The 20,826-nt window shown below is 41.8% G+C and overlaps 1 protein-coding gene across 7 annotated transcripts in view; it reads left to right on the top strand.

Annotated features, from left to right (window-relative positions):
- The window catches only part of ptpn20 (protein tyrosine phosphatase non-receptor type 20), a 28,257-nt gene that overhangs the window by 132 nt on the left and 7,299 nt on the right, over positions 1-20,826 (top strand). For 4 of the 7 annotated variants that reach the window (XM_030442767.1, XM_030442761.1, XM_030442769.1 and 1 more), the window contains exons 2-36: positions 2,593-2,740; positions 2,936-3,099; positions 4,781-4,846; positions 4,946-5,125; positions 5,290-5,365; positions 6,888-6,968; positions 7,122-7,197; positions 7,402-7,555; positions 7,827-7,898; positions 8,093-8,267; positions 9,463-9,598; positions 9,699-9,837; positions 9,933-10,085; positions 10,288-10,473; positions 10,550-10,712; positions 10,972-11,227; positions 11,317-11,396; positions 11,789-11,866; positions 12,334-12,441; positions 12,547-12,663; positions 12,792-13,000; positions 13,183-13,284; positions 13,810-13,903; positions 14,402-14,487; positions 14,961-15,135; positions 15,597-15,808; positions 16,383-16,481; positions 16,568-17,088; positions 17,225-17,846; positions 18,490-18,660; positions 18,761-18,935; positions 19,023-19,233; positions 19,314-19,351; positions 19,824-19,910; positions 20,643-20,704. In XM_030442767.1, coding sequence (XP_030298627.1) covers positions 2,617-2,740; positions 2,936-3,099; positions 4,781-4,846; positions 4,946-5,125; positions 5,290-5,365; positions 6,888-6,968; positions 7,122-7,197; positions 7,402-7,555; positions 7,827-7,898; positions 8,093-8,267; positions 9,463-9,598; positions 9,699-9,837; positions 9,933-10,085; positions 10,288-10,473; positions 10,550-10,712; positions 10,972-11,227; positions 11,317-11,396; positions 11,789-11,866; positions 12,334-12,441; positions 12,547-12,663; positions 12,792-13,000; positions 13,183-13,284; positions 13,810-13,903; positions 14,402-14,487; positions 14,961-15,135; positions 15,597-15,808; positions 16,383-16,481; positions 16,568-17,088; positions 17,225-17,846; positions 18,490-18,660; positions 18,761-18,935; positions 19,023-19,233; positions 19,314-19,351; positions 19,824-19,910; positions 20,643-20,704 — 5,448 coding nt within the window. In that variant the 5' untranslated portion in view covers positions 2,593-2,616. Of the gene's footprint in view, positions 1-524; positions 589-665; positions 785-1,415; positions 1,437-2,592; positions 2,741-2,935; positions 3,100-4,780; positions 4,847-4,945; positions 5,126-5,289; positions 5,366-6,887; positions 6,969-7,121; positions 7,198-7,401; positions 7,556-7,826; positions 7,899-8,092; positions 8,268-9,462; positions 9,599-9,698; positions 9,838-9,932; positions 10,086-10,287; positions 10,474-10,549; positions 10,713-10,971; positions 11,228-11,316; positions 11,397-11,788; positions 11,867-12,333; positions 12,442-12,546; positions 12,664-12,791; positions 13,001-13,182; positions 13,285-13,809; positions 13,904-14,401; positions 14,488-14,960; positions 15,136-15,596; positions 15,809-16,382; positions 16,482-16,567; positions 17,089-17,224; positions 17,847-18,489; positions 18,661-18,760; positions 18,936-19,022; positions 19,234-19,313; positions 19,352-19,823; positions 19,911-20,642; positions 20,705-20,826 lie in introns of those variants that run through there. The other 3 variants (XM_030442762.1, XM_030442765.1, XM_030442766.1) reach the window with 3 other exon arrangements.

The raw sequence follows: 20,826 nt of genomic DNA, 5'->3' as shown, positions 1-20,826 counted from the left end.
GTAATGTTCCCATCATTTTCCCTTCTTCCTACAGTGCTCTGATTGTCAGTCTGCTGAGTGGAAGTGGGTGATTGTGTTAATTATTCACAGATTCCATGTGTGATTTCACTTCAGCCCACCACATCCGCGAGCCTGTGCTGAGATTTGCCTTTAAGGGTTATACAATGCATAGTAAAGCCTTCAATCCCGGGCCTGTGTCGACAACAATCCTCTTGGTGGAATGTGTTGTTGTCAGATGCTGCTAATGCTGAGGCTAATCAGACTCTGATCATGTCCTTCCTATCATGTTTTCATGGTGGATGAATCAGAATGTATTGTCACCGTGCTGTATAGAGAGAAAGGAGGCTGTGAGAGACCTAGATCCTGAGGAGGCATGTTGCCCCAAATTCCCCAGAAAACAGAGCAGCCTCTCCTCTGTCCGTGTCCACATCATGTGGCTGTCTGCTAAATGGATCAGTAAGGTAGTTTTGTCTGTAACTGGATAATAAGGCGAATTGTTGACTGCTTCATCCCAATCACGGCAGGTTCTGCATTTTGGTCCAAATGAGAGGATGAAGAGGATTTTAGCATCCGGAGGTAATGAAAAGAGTGAGTTCTTGTTGCATGAGAGATCTTTGAAATTTGTTTCGTTGTGCTCTTGTAAAAAAAATCCATTTGTTATGAAGTTGTGAAGGTTGGGATCTGAGGAATGCAGATGCTGTAAAAGAAAGTTTGACGTTGGTGGTGAGAGAAATCCGGAGAGAGCCGACTTGATCCTTTCAATAAACACATCTCAAACATAAAGGTCAGTGCCATGGTCAAAATGTAAGATAACCAGTGATGGAATGAAACTGTTGCTCAAGTACTGTACTTAAGTACATCAGAGCCAAAGTAAAACATTTTAATCAAAAACTGATACCGATAATCTGAAAAATGCTGAATACTGGCCTTGATAATCAGCCATCCCTCGTCAAGCCATGTTGTTACATTCACAACAAAGTTAATGCAGTTTTGACCGTGTGGTGTCGATATAACCAGGTTTCTGGTGCCTCAAAGCAACGCTCCAGTGGCCCTTACACCTCTAGACAGACCACTGTGACGGAGACCAGCTGCCAAAGTTCTGCACAACAGAGAATGGGGAAAACCTGGCAGTATCCCTACTTTAAAACCATAGATATAAGATTATTTTAGATTTCCTATCATTGTAATGTGTGATCTCTGACTTAGACAGCCTGCGAAACCCTTGTGGTTCTTTTGTTTTGCTTTGCCACGCACATAATCTTCATATGACTTTCCTCGCAGATCTGGGTGTCATAATCTGAGGATAAGTTCAGTTTAAGTGTAGGGTCTAATCAGGCCTAAAGTAATTGGGTTGGTGTGTACGAGTGGCGGCGTGTTGCTTCATTCCGAGGGTTGTATTACTGCTCGGGAACATTTAGAGGAACAGAACAGTCACAGTAAGTAACAAAAACATGATGGTTGGGTTTCACAGCCTTAAGCATGAGTCAGGAAAAACTGATTGTCTCCACTGTTGTTTGAGAAAGTTTTGAAACATGTTACACTCACAGTTTTAGTCTCATGTCATGGAAATGTATCCGTCTGAGGTTGGAATTTCAGTTAAAGGTCTCTCAGACTTTTCCCACGCCAGTGTGTCGCAGTTATTGATGCCGTTTGTGACAGCCACTTATGGAAATGTCCATAACAGTAGTCTTCTAAAGTGACGGCAATATCAGGTCTTGAGTTGCAGTTCATGAAATAATGCAGTCTTTTAGAAAATACAGGATATAGACTCTCATAGAATGCATTGATCCGAAAGAGACAGACATTTTACAGTGGGATCGGTTCAGTTTTGATGTGTGCGTCTACCTCATCTAACATGTTTTATTGTGAATTAAATCTGACTGAAAAGAAAAGACAGAAATAGCTTTATTGCATAGTCATAATCAAATGTTATATAACTGATGAACAGCAAAATATAAGTGTATTCAAGTAAGTTGAGATCTCATGTCATGTTTCCTTTTTCTCCTCCACATCCTCAAACTGTATATAGCTGTGATAACACCTTTACGGTATGTGACAAAACTAACATGGGATCATGACACAGTTACTTCGGTGCCGGAAGCATAGCTTCCTCAGAACTGCCCTTTGCTCAGAAAGAAAGCCTATTACGAAAAGGAGGGAGGGGCCATAGGCGCGAGAGGCTGTGAGACTAATGGAGTAAGATAATCTAATCACAGTCCAGTGCACAGAACTGTCTTTTTCTCAGAACTATCTCTCATAGCTGTCCGAGAAGACCGAACGTTGTTGACAGGCTGTGTCGACAGCAGTAATGAAGCCCTAGAGAGACGTAAAGATGAGGCGGCTGTGTGTAGTGGATGTGATGAGAGGATAATAAGCTTGACACCTGGCAAAGAGTAGCAGCTCAACGTGGGGCTTCAGTTGTTTTTCCTGAGTGGTAAAAGATGACATTCATTCATTGAACTTCAGCAAAAGGCAGAAAAATGAACACCTCCCCTGAGAACATGATGTTGAACAAAGGCGCTAATAAGTGATGTACGTGTGTGTGTGTGTGTGTGTGTGTCTGTTGTATGCATCTGTGCGTTACATCCTCAGGTGCGTGCTTGGAATGTGTGCAGGATGAGCAGCACATTTGTAACATTGGCTGAGGTGCTGGAGGCTCGAGGGGGACCTCTGCTGGAGGAGGAGGTCTGGTCCCTGCTGCTGGGCACTGCAGAGTCTTTAGTGGATGTCTCCTATAAGGGTAAACCATTTCAGATAACTCCCTCGCCTTGCACTGCTCACACACACCCACACACTTAAAGCTATGACGTGTCATATAAATGCATTGTCAACGTAGCATCGACATTTGAATCCGTCTTGCTATATTTCTGTAACATTGCTGCTGAATTGTGCCAGCATAATCATCATATATAATCGACTTCCCCATGTTTTACAGGTCACAACAATATGTGTAACATTATAAGCCCCACCTCCTTGCTGCTGTCAGCCACTGGTACCTTAGCATTTAAGAACTGTGGCCTATCAGATGAGGTATCCACCTTCACTGCTCCGGAGATGCTGCAGGGCCGTGCCAGCTCAACCAAACCTGCCATAGAGAGGGTCAGTGCATACACCCTTACACCTGGCCTGACAGCTCAGGGGAGAGCTGATGGCAGACCTGTCAAACAACAAAGAGTATCAGTTCCCTGTGTTTAAACTCATATCCTGTTGTGTCTTTTTTTTTTCCTGGAGTGTAAAATCTCAGGATGTCAGGAGTTGAAGGACGACTGAGGTGTAAGCACGCCATCTAGTGGCTCAGCAAAAACACCTCTTCTCTGTATCCTGCGCCTCAAAGCTCTGATTTATTAATATTAGTTTGTATGGACAGGAATGTTATCAGTTATATGTGCTCTTTGCACACCTTTCAGTAATCTGCCTGGATAAATTCCTAATAATCATAATCACAATACGTCCTATTAACCCGTAGACAGATGAGCAATTTGCCTTTTAAAGCTGCACGTTAAAGCTATATGTTCTGTGTCCTTAAACGATACAGAATTCACTATGTATAGAAATCCAAACATTGTAGCCCTTTATTTAACTGATAGTGGAATTATATATTTTTTCACTGCAGATGCACACATTAACAGGCTATTAGTATCATGAAAGAAATTCACATTTTGTTGTTTGTTTTTCACTTATCATATAGATGAAATAATAACCATACAGGGGTAGAGAACACATAGTTACTTAAATGTATACCTGCAAAGACTACACGCAAGAAGACATGGCATAAAACAATATTAGAATAAACATCAATCCAAATAAAAAGTTAACCCTAACCAAGATAGTCAATAAATGTTGTCAGTCTCCTTTTAAAAATATGAACTTTTAGTTATAGCTGAACAGTCATGTTTTCCATCATGACAACATGTCTGATATTTTTGTAACCATGACGCAATTCATCCAATTAATGATAATCATTTTCAGCATTTTATGGGCATTTTACAGTTGAACCGTAGCAGAATACAACCATGAGAAATAAGATAGAATCAAAATGAGTAAGTGTAATAAAATGAGTCAAATTAATTAGCCACGTGTCACAACAAACATAGATATTACAAATTAAACCAATAAATCTACTATTTAAAAGGTTGTTTGTAGGTAAAGCATGCACTACTGCGAAAGTAACACTGTAATTGAAAAAAGTCAAGTGAAAACATGACCAATAGAGTGTAATTATGTTCAGTTTCAATTTCACACAACTACAGTTTCAGCATTTTAGGTAGTTTTACATGCTTTGCTGAAATATGCACTTTCCTCTGAGAGAAGGAAAGTAGGAGGCCAGTTAAAGTCCATTCTGGAAATAATCAGACATAAACAACATTTGTTAAACTATGCTTAAATTATCAATTGTTAATATTTTTGCTGAAAGTCTTTAAAGGGAGAAGTTAACAGACTAGTTTGTTTATTGGGTTTATCATATACATTTCCTTTTTTAGATGTTATTAACTCTATATTCTCCTGCTTTACTACAAGATGTGTTTTGGTCGCATCAGTTCTGTTTGTATCAAACAGTAATGATAAGGACTGATGGGTGTCAGCTTAGGGTTTAAGTTATGGTGCAACTGTTGAATAAAAGTTATTTCTGAAAAGGAATCATTGTATCATTAAGCACAATAACAAGTAATACATGTATGTAAAGGTAAAGCTGGTTTTATTATGGAGTTGGTTGGTAATGTCTCATTGATATTTCTAATCTAATATTTCTTGTCATTAACCATTTTATGTTGTTGCGCAGATGCTGGTGTATTCACTGGGTATGACTCTCTACTGGTCAGTTGATTTTCACCTACCTCAAAATCAGGTGAGAGCCTTTATATGAAACCGCAGTATTCGCCTCAGTACCATCACGCTCCAACACATCAGCTACTATAATGATTTTTCTGATTTCGTTCCTTCTCAGCCAGTCCAGTTGAGTGACCATCTCAACAGCCTCCTCCTCAGCATGTGCGAGGACCTGGCCCACCGCCGGGTGAATCTCAACTCCATCCTGGAAGCCTGCGAATCTCAGCACAAAGCCTCCATCCTGCCGTCGCCCACCAAAGTCATCAGACAGCTGGTGGAGGAGGTTTTTCATGAATCAGTGAGTCTAGATATCCACCTACAGTATGTTCCTGTCTGTAAGCATTTCAGCTTCTCTGCAGGCAGTTGTGTGTGTGTGTGTCAGGATTTAAAGGCAAAGTACAAACTTACACTACTGCAAAATATTAAAGTGATTTTAAATGTTAGTGATTTCTTTCCGTACAGATGGACCATGGCTCTTTGCCAGACAGTAACGTTCCTTTGAGTGGCAGGAGCCAAATGATCAGAGAGAGACTTCATGGTGAGCAGACATGTTAGCCCTGAGAAACTTGAGTGCACTGAACATATACCATTTTACTGATCATCACTCTGAAGACTGAGAATTAGGTATAAACTGAGAAACGTATTTATTTTATTTTTTTTACGTGCACATGCTGAGATCTGACTATTCCTCATGCTACCTACTATAGGTGGAATAAGCTTCAGGAGGACTCCCTTAGGTTAGACAAATGTTTAATCTTGGATCAGTTCAAGCTACAGTTTTACAATGTTCTATATAACAAATGATCCAGTTTTTCTTAATTTCTCTGCTTTGTCCCAGAATAATTTACTTTTATATTTACTTTTACTGTCTACATCTTCGTGTTACTTTTATTGAAGTCATCTGTCATGTGTTTGTGTTGTATTTTTATGCTTTCTACCTTTTGTTATACAACCTTTTTACATCTTCGTGTTACTTTTATTGAAGTCATCTGTCATGTGTTTGTGTTGTATTTTATGCTTTCTACCTTTTGTTATACAACCTTTTTACATCTTCGTGTTACTTTTATTGAAGTCATCTGTCATGTGTTTGTGTTGTATTTTATGCTTTCTACCTTTTGTTATACAACCTTTTTAGATTTCTCTCAGTAGGTTTCCCATGTTTAAAAATGGTTATCTAACTATCTAAATACAAGAGGAGAATACATAAAAGAATGCAGAGCAGAAATAGTTGATGTTGAACATAATAATAACAATAATAATGATAATAATAATAATAATAATAATAATAATAACGATAACTTTATTTTTATAGCACCTTTCAAAAACAAGTTACAAAGTGCTTTACAATAAAACAATTAATATAATGAGTTAAAATCCAAACATAAGATATAATAAATAGATAAAATAATACAATGATTTAAATAGATATTAGATTACCATCAATTAAGAAAAAGCCATAAGGTAAAAATGAGTCTTAAGAAGGGATTTAAAAGAGGATACTGAGTTTGCCTTCCTGAGAGCTCCAGTCTTAACACTGGGAATTTTCTGGAACCTTCATTTGTGCTTCAGAACTCTGACTAAGATTTTGGCAAATAACATCAAATTAAGTTAATGGCTGTGCGGTTAAGAGTTTACACAAAAAAGTTATGTAATGGAACTCAGAATGACTGTTTTCTAAATATGTAAATAATATTTCCTGGAGCCCAATTTCTGACTCCGGAATTCAAAATGAAATTACACCTGAAATATGTGTATTGCATGTGAGAATCCATTCATCATAAATAAATCTAAACCTTTGAACCCACATGTTTAAAGAAAGTAGTTGCAGCCATTGTACTTTTGACTTAGGGCAGCGTGCTTGACGACAGGATTAAAATCTTAACCTAAAGCAAGCCCGGGATTAAGTTTCCTGCGAGAGCCAATAATCAGATGCTAAGTGCCGACGCTCCAGTTTAAACCCTCTGACTGCCTCAGGTACACCCAAACATCTCAGTGTCTCCAGGGAGTGCAGAGACGGACATTTTTCATCTGTCATCTCTCATGTCTTACCTGTTTGACAGGGAAGAGAGGGCCCTTTTCAGACTTCAGCGACGGGAGTGCTGAAGGGAGGAGATACTCGACAGACTCTGACTCAAAGTCAGGTATGTATGCGAAACTGAAAGGATGACAAGGAAAGTAGAAATGAGGAACACTTGCCTGCTTGTCTTGATGCAAAAGTGTCATCACTAACTTCTCTTTAATGTGTGTTCCAGCAGTAAAATGCTTGTTTTGCACATTCTATGCCTGTTTTCTAGGGAGTTTACCCCAGAGGCCTTGGAGACACAGACCAAGGAGTTCTCCCACACCGTTGTACCAGTCGTCTTTAGACAGGTTTGTGCTCTATGCATACGTAATTACACTTTCACTACCAATACCGTAGTTAGAAGAGGATTCTGTGGGTGCATGTCAACATAATCCCTTTGTGCTCCCTCATTGTCTGTTGTGACTTTGAGAGGGACGTGACATTGTCCCAGAGTTTGACTTTTCTAACTTTGTCCGCACAACTATTACACAATCCATCCTTTCTCCCCTCAGACTCCCTCGTGGGGTTCGTCACAGGGACAGCAACTGCAGCTGGCTTGGTCGGAGCCCCCAACACGACATCTCTCCCAAGACATCAGGCAGATCTCACAGTCCTTCCATTACCTTCAGCGAGTCCTCCCTCAGCCTGAGCCAGAGGAAAGCTAGGGTAAGGCTTTTTCCTTTCTCCACTGTGACAGAAATGCGAGGGAGATGCTTTTGTAGAAAGTAAGCTCACAGTGTATATTACTGATTCGTTGTTAAAGCAGCTTTTCTGGGTTGCAGTATTTAGTTTAATGAGAATGACAGTGACAGCTGTGGTGTATTTAGTACAGATGAGGGTCAAGTTTAATTCCAGGAGCAGACAGTGGAGCAGTTACAGAAGTACAAAAGCCTGTCGGATGGGTTGCGGCTCATATTGTAAATGTTTGTTTTGTCAGTCTTTGGGTCCCGAGTTCATCAGAATGCCAGATGAACAACACATTGTTCTCGAGCTTCCAGGATCTATTGTGGTAAATGAATGATTTCTCTTTTCCTCAATTTCACTGTACTTTTTGTTCTTTCACATTATTTAAACTCGTCCCTTCTTGCATCCTAAATGTGTGTTTGCATAATTGCATGCAGTGTATTTGTATATTTATGTACTTGTATGTTAGCGTGTCTTTATGTCGATGTGTGCCTGTGTGTTTGTGCATGTCCACAACAGTCCAGAAAGGGACGCTCTTGTGCGTCTCAGAGAGAAGTGACTGTCGTGCTGCCTAACGGACAGTACGTGGTGGTTCGCTGTGACATTAAGTCCAAAGCAAGAGATGTGTTTGACATGGTGGTGGCTCACGCAAACCTGGTGGAGCACTTTTACTTTGGTCTTGCCTTCCTAGATGGTAAGAGGACAGATTATGTGAACCTTATTTGTCTTGATTGTATTGCATTTCAAATATTCAATAGAAAATGAATTTAAAAATATCTATATATGTGGGCATGCAATTTAACTTAAGGAGATAATGTTGACATAAAACATAATTATGCTAACACTTTCTATGAAGCCCATGTCAGAGTGCGAAATTATACAGTGACGGAGGGGATCAAGTGTTTCTTCGGAGTGGGAAGAGAACCAAGTACAGCCTAGGTGCATACTTTAGTGAACTGAACAATGCTGTACCAGAAACAGATACTATCACTATCAGGACACTGTCAACATACCAAGGGGTAGGCACATGTGTAACTACCATAGAGCATTTAGACCTGTTCCTGACTAACATTAAGGCATAGACCACCCAGTAATAAAAAAGTGTCAGCTGTTTTCTTACTGTGAAAATAGTCGAATAGAAATTCATATTCATCTGTAAAATGATTACACAATCAAATTCAGAAAGAATTTTGCTTTTATCTCTTTTGGGGGTTTTGAGTCTTAATTAGTGCGTAATTCTGTGTAATTCAAACCATGGCCAATATACGCATTATGAACACATCATTATGAGTTATAATGTCCCTACACTGTATAGCCATAGATATAATCCACTATTGAATGTTTGTATTTCTTTATCACAATAATCATGAATCATTGTCACACCAATGTCTATAATGCATTATACACATAAGAATAATGTGTTTTGTTTAATGTATTGATTTTTCACCATTATCCTGGCAAGAAGATGTGAGTGACCAGCAACCATGAAAAGTTAATACTTGACCTTATAAGTCATCATAAAATGCTTTATAATGTGTGATGATTGTTGTCATAAAGCATTATGAATACTTATGATTGCTTATAAATGTAGGCAAACTATAACACATTATGAGTATGTTTTGATGTGTTACAGTAAGACAGTGAGATATGATGATTGTTATAAAGCAGTATGAATATTCATGAGTGCTTATAACTGTGATTATACAGGGCTATAGGCATGTAACAACACATTATAAGTTCATTATGTGCTGTAATGTGTTCATAGAAAGAGAGAGACTTCATGGAAAGGGTTACCATTCTGTTAACTGAAGTTGATTTCATGTATGTTTATTGCTTCAATCACTTCCGAGGTCTTGAGGTTAAAGAGGCTTCTCTCTGTCATTCTGCAGATGATGAATATTTCTTTTTGGAAAACGAAACTAAAATCTCCAAAGTTGCGCCTGATGGTTGGAAAAAAGGGCAGATTTTGTCTTTTTTGACGTTTCTTCGAGTCAAATATTTTGTTGATGACATCTCCTTCATTTTGTGAGTATAGTGGTGGTGTTTACTTTAATACATTTATTTTCAGAAACGCCTAGTTAAATATAATGTTGCCTTTATTTAATCATCTTTTCCTGTTTGTTAGGCACAGACTGACTCGTCACCAGTACTATTTACAGCTGCGTAAGGATATCTTGGAGGACAGGCTTTACTGTAATGAGGAGACAGGCCTGTTTCTGGTTGCTCTCGCACTGCAGGCTGAGTTTGGGGATTACATGCCAGAGGTACTGAGGACAAACCTTATGTCACCCTGTGTCTTTTAATACCATCATTATCTTTCAGAGTGTGTCACATTTTGTTGTTTTGTGTTTCTCTTTAGTTGTATGGTAAGAATTATTACCAGCCAGAGCATTATGTGTCCAAGAGGATGCTAGAGAAGCTGGCCCTGCCCACTGTCAAGGAAGAGCTGCCAAGACTACATGCGAGTCATGCCCAGATGCTCCCTGAAGAGGCAGAAACAGAGTATTTGAAGGTGTCCAGACTACCAATTATCCAGTTTTCCCATTGTTGTTTGTTTTTTTCACCTTGCAATAAGCTAAAGTGATCAGGCTGTGTGCACTGTTGCTGCTTTTAACTAGATAATACATCATCTGTTCAATTTCCTGTAGTTTAAATGAAAATAAATCTACAATTCAATATGTAATGCATATATGTGTGAAATATGTACCCATCAGATTGCTCAGCAGTTACCAGAGTATGGAGTTATGTTCCACCGTGTGGGCAGAGAGAAAAGGCCGGTGGTGGGAGAGTTGGTTTTGGGAGTCTGTGCCAAAGGAATCATCGTCTACGAGATGAAGAACCACCTCCGGACTGTCACCCGGCGCTTCCTCTGGAGGGAAACCGACTCCATATCCACTGGGGTAAAAAAACAATCTTATCTTATTTTTGCATTTTATTTTACTTTACGTATAACAGTCTGTTGTGTCTGTCCTTCAGCGGCGCAAACTGATCATAGAGTGCGGCGGGCCCAGTGGGAAAAAGCACAGTTTTGTAACAGAGAGTTCAAAAATAGCACAGTACCTCCTCAACCTCTGCTCCGCACAGCACAAATTTCACAGCGAGATGACGTCACGACAACTCAACCACACCATGATACCAGGTGGGAACATTTTAGTGATTGTATAGAATGTATATAGTTTTTCATTTTGACCATACTGGAATGAATGAATAATGTTTATTCGGACATGTTAAAAGACAAAAAAAAGAAAACAAGCTTTTAAAACATCAGGCATACAACAAAACCACTAAAGCCCACCAGAGAAAAGCAAACAATCAAGCAAATATTTCATGTCTGAAACTGCTACATATCAAAGAATAACAAAGAGTAAATAACGCCTGATTCTACCTTGTTTGAAAAGATGAGAACATGGCCGTCTACCGGGGTCGTAACCTGAACATGAAGCGAATGTCCTGCTCAGAGGGCATGTTGAACCATGTTGGTTTGGCACCTGGTCAACCAGACTCCCTCTCCAAGTCCTGCGATGATCTAACCGCCAAGCTGGAGGAGCGCCTCCGTCAGCAGAGGGAGATGAGGAGGGAGATGAGCAGAGAGATGAACAAGGAGCTCCCTGAAACAGGAGATTTCAGGGACATGAAGGAGCGACCGTGTTGGAGGTAACCCTTGCTGATGATGATGATGATAGGAACCAATGTGAACAATAAGGACATAGAAACATAATGCAACCGTGCACTATGTGTTGCAGCACTCCAGAGACAATTCCTAGGATGATGTCCAGTGTCTCGCTACAGAAGCAGGACTCTGATACCTCTTCTTCCATACGAGGTGAATATGTCTTTTATTTGTGAACACATAGAGGGGCATGACAAATGAAAGGAAAAATTAAGCATCTTTAATAAGCTTTATTTTGAAGTATGACATCCCTTTTTAGTGTGGGTCATAAGGGACTCACAACAAGCTGTGTTTTTAAAAAAAGTTTTCAAATGTGTTTTCTGACAACTAAATATACGCACATTAGTTTGCTAGAGAACTGGCTGTGTGGTCATGTCTTGAGGGTTTCCACATCAAGTTTTGTGTTTCCACCTCTAATAAGAAAATTACCTGGGACTTTTCCATAACATACCAATGTGTCTGAAACACATGTTAATGTGTTTTTCTGTTTATGTGAGTTAAAACTTTGCTAGGAAACATGTAAATGTGCATCATGTGCTTTGCAGTCGATACACCGACCAGGACCCCACCAGAGAGAGAGATTGTCTGTGTGTCCCTGAAGAAAGATCCGAAACTGGGCTTTGGTGAGTTTAATGAAGTCCCCCTCCAGTCGAGAATGTGTTTTATCTTCTTGTTCCTACAATTGAATGTTGGAGCTTTGCTGTGTAGAATGACATATGTGCAGCAGAGTTTGACACTAGAGGGTTGTTTTTATATTCATTGCTGATAGTGTTTTTAAGGGGCGGGCCTACAAGCATGATTTGTGACATCACAAATAGTTCAGAAGCCAATCCTGGTTCAGTATTCAGGATACAGGAGTACGATGTGGAAACTTGAAGCCTTCAGTGCACATACACTGAGAATGGACTTTGCTGTGAAGAAAAAGGATTAGGAGCCATTATAGGTATTTAAATGTGGTAATTATACTTTTTGTGTGCCTGAATACGTGTGGGGAGGGGATCTTTAAGGCGGACTGAGCTGTGAACTTGATGTAAAATTAATGAGCCGAGTGACGGCTTTTGTCCTAACTTCCTCTCTGGTCCCCTTTCAGGCTTTGTGATTGTTGGAGAGGACAATACAGGTAAACTTGACCTTGGGATCTTCATTGCTTCCATTGTGCCCGAAGGACCTGCGGACAGAGATGGACGAATCAAACCTGGTACGAGGCAATGGGAACTGGAAAAAAAGACACTGGCTCACAATTTGAATGCAGCGTAACATCACTAGAGACTTGGATTTTAAAATGAATTGTTGTTTTTTCCAGGTGGGCGCCTCATCTCCCTGAACAAGACGAGTTTGGAGGGAGTGACGTTCAGTGACGCTGCTGCCATCTTACAGAGCAGCCCCGATGAGGTGGAGCTCATTGTCTCTCAGCCGAAACGTAAGATCTGCTTAATGTTTTTATTTCTGCATGCACATTCTGAGAAGTCCATGCAGTCCTGCAAATATCCATCAATACAACCTATGTGTACTGATGTCCTTTATCCCGCCTGGCTATTTTTCTATCAGAGTCCCTGAAGGAAAGTAAGAGTTCCTTGAGTCAAAGTACTCTCGGTTTGGCATTGGAGAGGGGCTTTGGCTCACAGACCACACTGAGTGGCAGTGAGTACCGCCCAGCCATGGAGGAACTGGAGGAGGCCATCAGTCTGTCCAGCATGGCGACCCCAAGACTGGGCAAGAGGCTCCACATTCCTGTTGTTCGGATACACGATGCCCAGGTTAGAGCCAGTCTCAGCATGAGGTCAAAGCTGATAAATGGGTTAAACCAGTGCTGATGGTTAAATGGATTAAGTGCAATGGTTAATGTGATATTCTCTGAGGTGTAGTTGTTTACCTGTGTTGGAAGTGACCTGAATATACCCGATATCTGTTCATGATTTATGTTCTGTTTCTCCTTCAGGATGCGTGTTCCAGGTCCCCGTCTATCTTAAGTTTGAAGGCAGGGGAGAGGTTTATATTGGAGCTGAAGAAAAGCAGTGGTAGTCTTGGCATCAGTGTTGCTGTGAGTTATTTATTATATACTCAGTAACCAGTTTATTATGTACACCTAGCTAAAATAAATGTAGTCTAATACAGCAGTCTTACCGCATCCTCCAAAATGACCATACAGTTGAGCCAGCAGCAGCTTCAACACAAACATTACAACCTTCATTAGCTGCTTTAATTTTAGCCAAGTGTACTTAATACAATATGCCTCTCTTAAGGAGTTTTGATTACTTTTGATTGTTTTCTTCACTTTCAACTATGACTCAAGGACTACTATGTCTTGGTAGAAAGCCCTGTGACTCATTGCAGTGTTGACATAAACACATTAATTGTGCCAAGGACTTAGTGACATTTCTGCCTTGGGTGAGATCAGCTCAGGTAAACCGATTTACAGGATGGAATTGGGAAAGGTCATAAGGTAGCCAGCTAAGATGCACAGTAACTTGAATCCCTACACACTGAGTCAGTGTCCTGGGTTAACTGTGGGCTGTGACACTGAATTATCACCCTGTTTGTAATTTTATTTATTTTTTGCCAAAAGGGAGGGATAAACACCAACGTGCGATATGGAGGCATCTACATCAAGAGTCTGGTGCCTGGAGGCGCTGCAGAGCAGGACGGACGCATTCAGAACGGTAATTTGTCTATTTGTCATTTCATAACGTGATCAGGTGGCTGCCAGAAAAACAAAGGGTTCTTTAAAAGTTTGATTTGGTGCCGGATATTTAGTCAACATCTGATTAAGTAAGGAAACTGTAGCAAAGTCATTGTTATTCACTTCTTATCTTGAATGACAGTTTGCATCATCATTATCATCAAAGGATATGATGACGTTGTGAAATATGTACCGTCATGGACTTCACCCCTGTCGTGAAGAAATATATTGTCTTCTATTTTGTCAGTTATCTGTATATGGTTATGCTCCTGGAGCCACTGCGCTCTGTCAGTATCTGCTCAGTTCATGCTTCACTGAACAGGGACAACTTTTAGATCTGTTGACATGCACATCAGCCACACACAGGCATCCGGACACACACACGCACACACACGCCCACACACTAACACACCCACACAAACCGTTTATCCATTGATGTTGTTAATGATGATGAGGTTTGAATTTGTGTATACGACAGGTGACAGACTGCTGGAGGTTGATGGGTTCGACCTGAGGGCCGTGAATCACCATCAAGCTGTTGAGTGTCTGAAGAGGACCGGGGAGGTATACACATACATGCAGTCGTCAAACACGAACACACTTTCTCTTTAGCTGATAGGATTGCAATATCTCAGTAAAATATGACAAAAAAAATGTTCAGCACCAGTGTTTCTAGAGTTGATTCAGGTCCTATTTCCTATCCTCAGTCTGTGTTGTTTTCTTCCCAAGTCTTACAGCAGTAGTTTTATTTACCTAAACTTGAACCATAAACTGATGAGAGATCGGAAAGCCCTCAAATTAGTTTTTAATTGCTTTTTTTTGTTGTTGTTGCAAGGCCTTGTTGGACCCTTAAGACCTGGAGTAATCTGGAGACACTTTTTAATTTCACTCCATTCAAAGCTGATTATGAATACGCGCCATCAAAAAACAGGAGATACACTCTGACATCTATTAAATATAAAGAGTGTGTGTGTGTGTGTGTGTGTGTGTGTGTGTGTGTGTGTGTGTGTGTGTGTGTGTGCATCTGTTCCCCATAGGTGGTGAACCTGCTGCTGGAAAGGGAGCCCACAGTTATGCTTGAGCCCAGACCTGACTCACCCTGCCCCCAATTGCCCCACAGTCCATCAGTCCATACACAGCCCCCCAGGACCGAAGTCTCCATGGAAACGACCTTGAGTGGTCGAGTCAAGGACTACAGCTTTGTGACTGATGGTGAGAGGGGAGACGAAGGGGCACATACACTCAGAAGGAAAAAAAAGAAAGAAAAGGCACACACACACACACACACACACACACACTTGCACACATGGCCCAGAGGTGACTGTGAGTCATCTGACAGCTACATTGTGGTTGCTGTCAGATTCAGTCTCCCCCAGGACTGCAAGAGCTGAAACCTTGAAGCTGCCTCTTCAGCTTTGTCAAAGGAACAGTTCCTCATCCCTCATTCCTTTCATAACTGGAAATGCTGCGAAGAAATGTCACAAAAGGATCAGCTGCTTTCTCTGATTTTATCATTTCTTCTTCCTTTCATAGGAAGACATATGCGTGTCGAGGGGGTCGCCAAAACATTTTTTTAATCACAATGTAACAAATCACAGCCGACATTACAGCTTAAGGATTACACAACACCCATTAATACGCTACGATCCCCCTTCATCTCTCGGGTTTCCTAGATAACACGCACGAGGTGGTGCTAAGGAAGAGTTTGTCCGGCCTCGGCTTCAGCTTCAACATCTCGCACATTCGCACGGGGCCAGACCGTGGCAGCGTGGTCCGCATCAAACGTCTGTTCCCAGGACAACCAGCGCTAGAGAGTGGGCTCCTGCGAGAGGGAGACATCATTCTGTCGGTCAACAAAGAGCCGGTCAAGGACCTCTCTTACCAGGTAGCGTTATGGATTATTAATGCTTTCATATTCTTGCCATGGAATTGACAACCGGTGAGTTGAGTCTACATTCTTAGACTGAGCTTATTAATATAAGTTTTTCATTTTTTTTGTGGTTGTATTTGGTTTTTGGCATAAAAAATAGGTCAAAACCTTGAAAGAATAGAAGGGTTCAGAAAGTGCTGACTACAGCCTAAAAGGTGTCCAAACATTGGTAATTACGTCAGCACAGTAGGTGATTTCGTCTGTTTTTAAATATTCAAGAATGAGGCTGGTGAGTGTATGAGCAGCTCCAGTGACCCTGCTCTTCCTTAAGATCTCAACCACGTCATCAGTCCACTAATCTTTTAATCTCATACCACCAAAAATAGCAAGCTGGTTGTCATGGAGTTTGATGTGTCTTTTAATCTTTTGTGTTCTGCCATGGAGTACAAAGGCATTCAGACAGGTGCCTTTAATCATAAATCACAATTAGATACAACCCAGATTGTTGAAAAAATGAACTGAATGTGATAATTTGATAATCCTGTTTTGACATACAATACCGTATACTGTGCTTTTCTTTTTGTTTTAGAGGGTCTTATTCCTGCTGCGTGGAGCTCCATCTGAAGTTCATCTGCTCATCTGCCGATCGGGTCCTGGAATGCTTTATGAGGCAGATGACAACACACTGGTGAGCATACACACACACACTTGGCACACATAGAGATAGACCCAGTCATGAAGAGGGATCGTCTTGCTTCCTCTCTTACTCTGTAGAGTCCTGCACACTTCCGTGAGGTTCGCTCTCGCTCTCTGGATCTCCGACTCGGAGAGGACTACAGCACGCTCCTCAAGTTTCAATATGATGTCAAACTACTTGCCCAGAGGCAGGCAGACCTCGCTCAGGAGGAAGCTCTGATCAGCACAGCAGAGCAAAGCTCGGAACCTTCTGCAGCTCCAGCACCACTCTCCACCGAGGAGAGGGTGGACAGTGAAGTTCGGCCCAACCTGCCTCCCCCATCTCCTCCACGTTCACCCCCGTCACCAACCTCACCGACATCACCGCCGTCGCCAGTCTCGCCAGCCTCACCAGCATCACCTACCTCACCTGCCTCACCTGGCTGTGGCTTTCCACCAGCTCCACCAGAGTTGCAACCGACCGCTGGGAAACCAGGGGAACAACGGGAAGTAGGAGCAAAGGAGAAGAAGAGGGACGAGAAAGAGGAGGCGCCGACGACTCCAAGCTCAACTGTGATGCTTATGGATGCGTATCCGAAGACTGCCTCAAACTATGCCAGGTAATGTATCAGATGTAGACACACATGAAAACTACAACATATTGTTACATCACACATTAATGAAAAAAACAACAACTTTTATATGATATTATTTTATAGTCACTATATCTAGTATGTACTGTTTGTTTTTCTGCAGTGGGGTCAGAGAAGAGGCAGATGGAAGTCTGACCTACTGCCTGATGGGTAATGGACTGACTATCATGGCAGATGAAGAGTATCTGACCATCAGCTCCACCCTGGAGCCTCCTCACAACCTCCCCTCCAGTCAGACCACTCACACGGCAACAGCCACCCTCCGCTCTCATACCTCTCTCACCTCTCAGAATCCGAACCTCGGCCCTCACATCCCCACCACCAGCACCGTCTCGCCCCTCGGCCTCTCCTCTGACACCCCGACCACTTGCTCCCTGGCCCATCCAGTTCAGCCTCTCACAACCCAGCCTCCAAAAGCCAAGCACCACCCAATCCAGCAGGGGCTCCTTCCAAGTCATTACAAAGTGATGTCCAAGAATGGCAGGCCTGTGGTGCCTCCACCCCAGCCTCCTACTCCACCAGTGACCCCCATCACAGCCCAGGTCATGTCCTCCGTGCCTCCTTGTGCCAGTCCACCTGCCCCGATGCTGCCACCCACAGTGCTGCCACCTCCGGCCCAGAGCCACATACAGATGCGGGAAGAACACGAGAGGAGAGAGAGGGAATACAGGGATGATGATGATGATGATGAGATGGATGAGGAGGAGGAAGAGAGTCGAAGAAAGGTAAGTTTTGTGATGTTTTGTTGTCTCACTTAACATTATCTGAATCATAGATTTTTTACTCCAGTACATTTGTTTGTTTGTCCACAGAAAACTTCCATGAAGTTTGGTGAATGAACCAGTAATTAAAGTTAACAGATTATTTGTGTGGAAACCAGAAATGAACAAAGATACACTAGATGAAATAAACAGATAAATTCAGCAAAACTTTCTTTGTGCATCGTCCCAAAAAATTACCAACTCAAAATGTCAAAATGAACCCTTAATTTGCTCCACTAGATGTGAAATATCAGGAGATGGACACAAGGGAGGTCTGTAATGCAGCAGGGGAAACAGGCTGTAGAGGCAGAACATATTCACACCTACTTTGGAAAATGAGAATGAAAACGGTTTATCTCAATCAAACCTTACTTTGATGGCCAAAACAGTTATCTACAGTCAATATGTTGCTCAAAAACACCCAAATTATTTTTAATGCTAGATAAAAAGCTGTATATGCTACTATTTTACATATATGAACACTTTGAGTGTATATGAAAGGTTTCACCATTGGCGTACCAAACTTTCTGCAATTGGGTGAAAAGAAATATGTGATTAAAGGCGAAGGAACTAAACAGATAAATTATCACTGTTTGTCGCCTGTCAGGGTACGGTTAAAGAGTTCGAGCTGACAGTGATTTTGACCAAGTCCAGGAGTGGAAGCTTTGGGTTCACGATCACTCGAAGCAAGCTGGACAACTGCTACTACATACAGGAAATACTGGACAACCCAGCCAAGGCAGATGGACGACTCAGGGCGGGAGACCGGCTCATCACAGTACGCACACATATGTACACACACATGATGTCCATACCTTTAAATTTTGTAAACATAATCTTGTTAAGAGGGTTTTTCCTTCTCTGTCATCTGTTTCCAGGTAAACGGACACGATGTGACCAGTGTGGCAGATGATGTTGCCATGACCATTCTCAGGTCATCTCCGAGAAGACTGAGTATGACCCTGGGGAGGGCAGTTAGCAACCTGGTGGCCCCGCCTTCCTGTGACAGCCTTCCTGATGTAGTTCTCCACAAGACACCTTCAGGACAGCTGGGTGGGGGACTCTTTACATTGTCACACATATTGAAGACATCAGCAGTATTATTTGATTGTTTTTACTCTATGAGTGTTTCCTCCTCAGGTATAAAGCTTACAGGAGGCATCGGAAGCAAGTGGCAGGGCATCTATTGTCTGGAGGTGGTGCCAGGCTCCCCGGCGAGCGAGGAGGGCAGTGTCCAACCCAGTGACAAGATCCTGTACATCTGCGGCAGGTGCACACTAGGGATGACCCTGGAGGATGCGGTCAAAGCCTGTGAGATCGCCCCTCGTAAAGTCAAACTGAAAATCCTCAGGTATGTGCCCTTAAAGGCTGAGATAGACACTGACATGTGTTTGTCTCTTTGAATGACTCTACTGTTTGTGTCCCTCACAGAGAAGACCACCCGGTGAACCCCAGGGCGAAGTGGAATGGTAAGGATTTATGGGACACTTTCTTCTGCTTGAGTGGACACAAAAACATACAGATAGTTTGGTTGTTACATGCACTGATGGATTGCCTAGAAACCAGATATGTTTGTGTTCAGCTGAAGAATGATAACTTAAGTTCAATCATTAGCAGGAGGTGCTCTCAGTTTTGAGAAGAGCTAATTAGTGTTTTTTTTTTTAGATATAGTACCTGTAATGCAAAAGTTTCTTTGTACAAACTACACTCAGAAAAATAATTTGCCTAAAGTGGTGAATTTAAGTATTTTGATTAAATGTACATTTTCCATATAATTGTGTTACACAAGGTTGATGTGTAGGGTCACATTTAATGCAAAGCTTTTTTTTCATGTTGAGTCAATGTGTACGAATTAAATAACTAGATGTGTGATTTATTACAGGAGACAGAATAACCAATTTGATGGTTGACACTTGAAAAACACATTATCTTCTTCTGTAGGTCTGTTTGACTGGAAAAAGGACAAGAAATTCTTTGCTCGTTTCGAAGAGCCTGTCTCTCCGGAGAAAGAATCTCCCAATGAAGATGGTGAGTTTTTTCTTCCCCTTCCTCATTTTTTTCCTCTCCAAACTTTCACATGTTCTATCAGCGCCATTACTGGTTCCCTTTCACCCCTTTGCTTGTTGCCCCTTTGTCCGCGTGAAGCCGGATCTCAGTGCTGAAAGATAGCTCTTTGCAGCTGTGTGTGTGTGTGTGTGTGCGCGTGTTTGTGTGTGCGTACGTGCGTGTGTGTGATCTGAATGCTGACAGACAGATCCTGGGCTCTCACAGCAGGATTAATAATTAGCAAGCCCCAGGCCCTCCACTGGTGTATTGGACTGCAGGGCTGTAGCCATCACACACACACACACACACACACACACACACACACACACACACACACACACATAGGCAGTGCCATACAGCCAGTGGTCTGCAGGGCAGGTAGTTCAGTTGCCTGGTGACGGTGCATGCAGCGGTAAGGGACAGTGGAGAGGGTCAGTCTGAAAAGAGCAGTCTTGTTCACCTGTCATAGAAGAGACGCACCCATCAACACTTCTCTTTCAAAATGGCCGAAGAGGTGGGAGGTTGGTGTGTGTTGTTTTTTTTCTCTGTGTCTGTAACAGAAATTTCATTGGCTGTATATGATTGCATGGATGAAAACTGGTGCAGAAGTACCATTGTTAATTTAGATTGGAGCTCCAGATAGCTGTTACTGGCTTTATCATTTTAGTTTTTTTCTGCTGATTCATCGATAACTTCCTCTTTTTTTTTTCTCAGCCGAAGCTGTGTGTAGGACCACTGGAAGTTTCAGATGTCTCTCTCTCAGCCAAGAACACGATGTAAGTCCCCAAACATTTTAATCGTATTTGCCCAAAAGCGTATTTTTTCTGGTGTGCAGCGTCATTTTTTCTCACCTGCTGCCAGCTCTATCGCTTCTTTTTCTTAGTGTCTGTTGAAACAC

The sequence above is a fragment of the Sparus aurata genome, chromosome 15 (genome assembly GCF_900880675.1).
Source record: "Sparus aurata chromosome 15, fSpaAur1.1, whole genome shotgun sequence".
Taxonomy (NCBI): Eukaryota; Metazoa; Chordata; class Actinopteri; order Spariformes; family Sparidae; genus Sparus; species Sparus aurata.
This window is presented reverse-complemented; position numbering and strand designations above follow the sequence as displayed.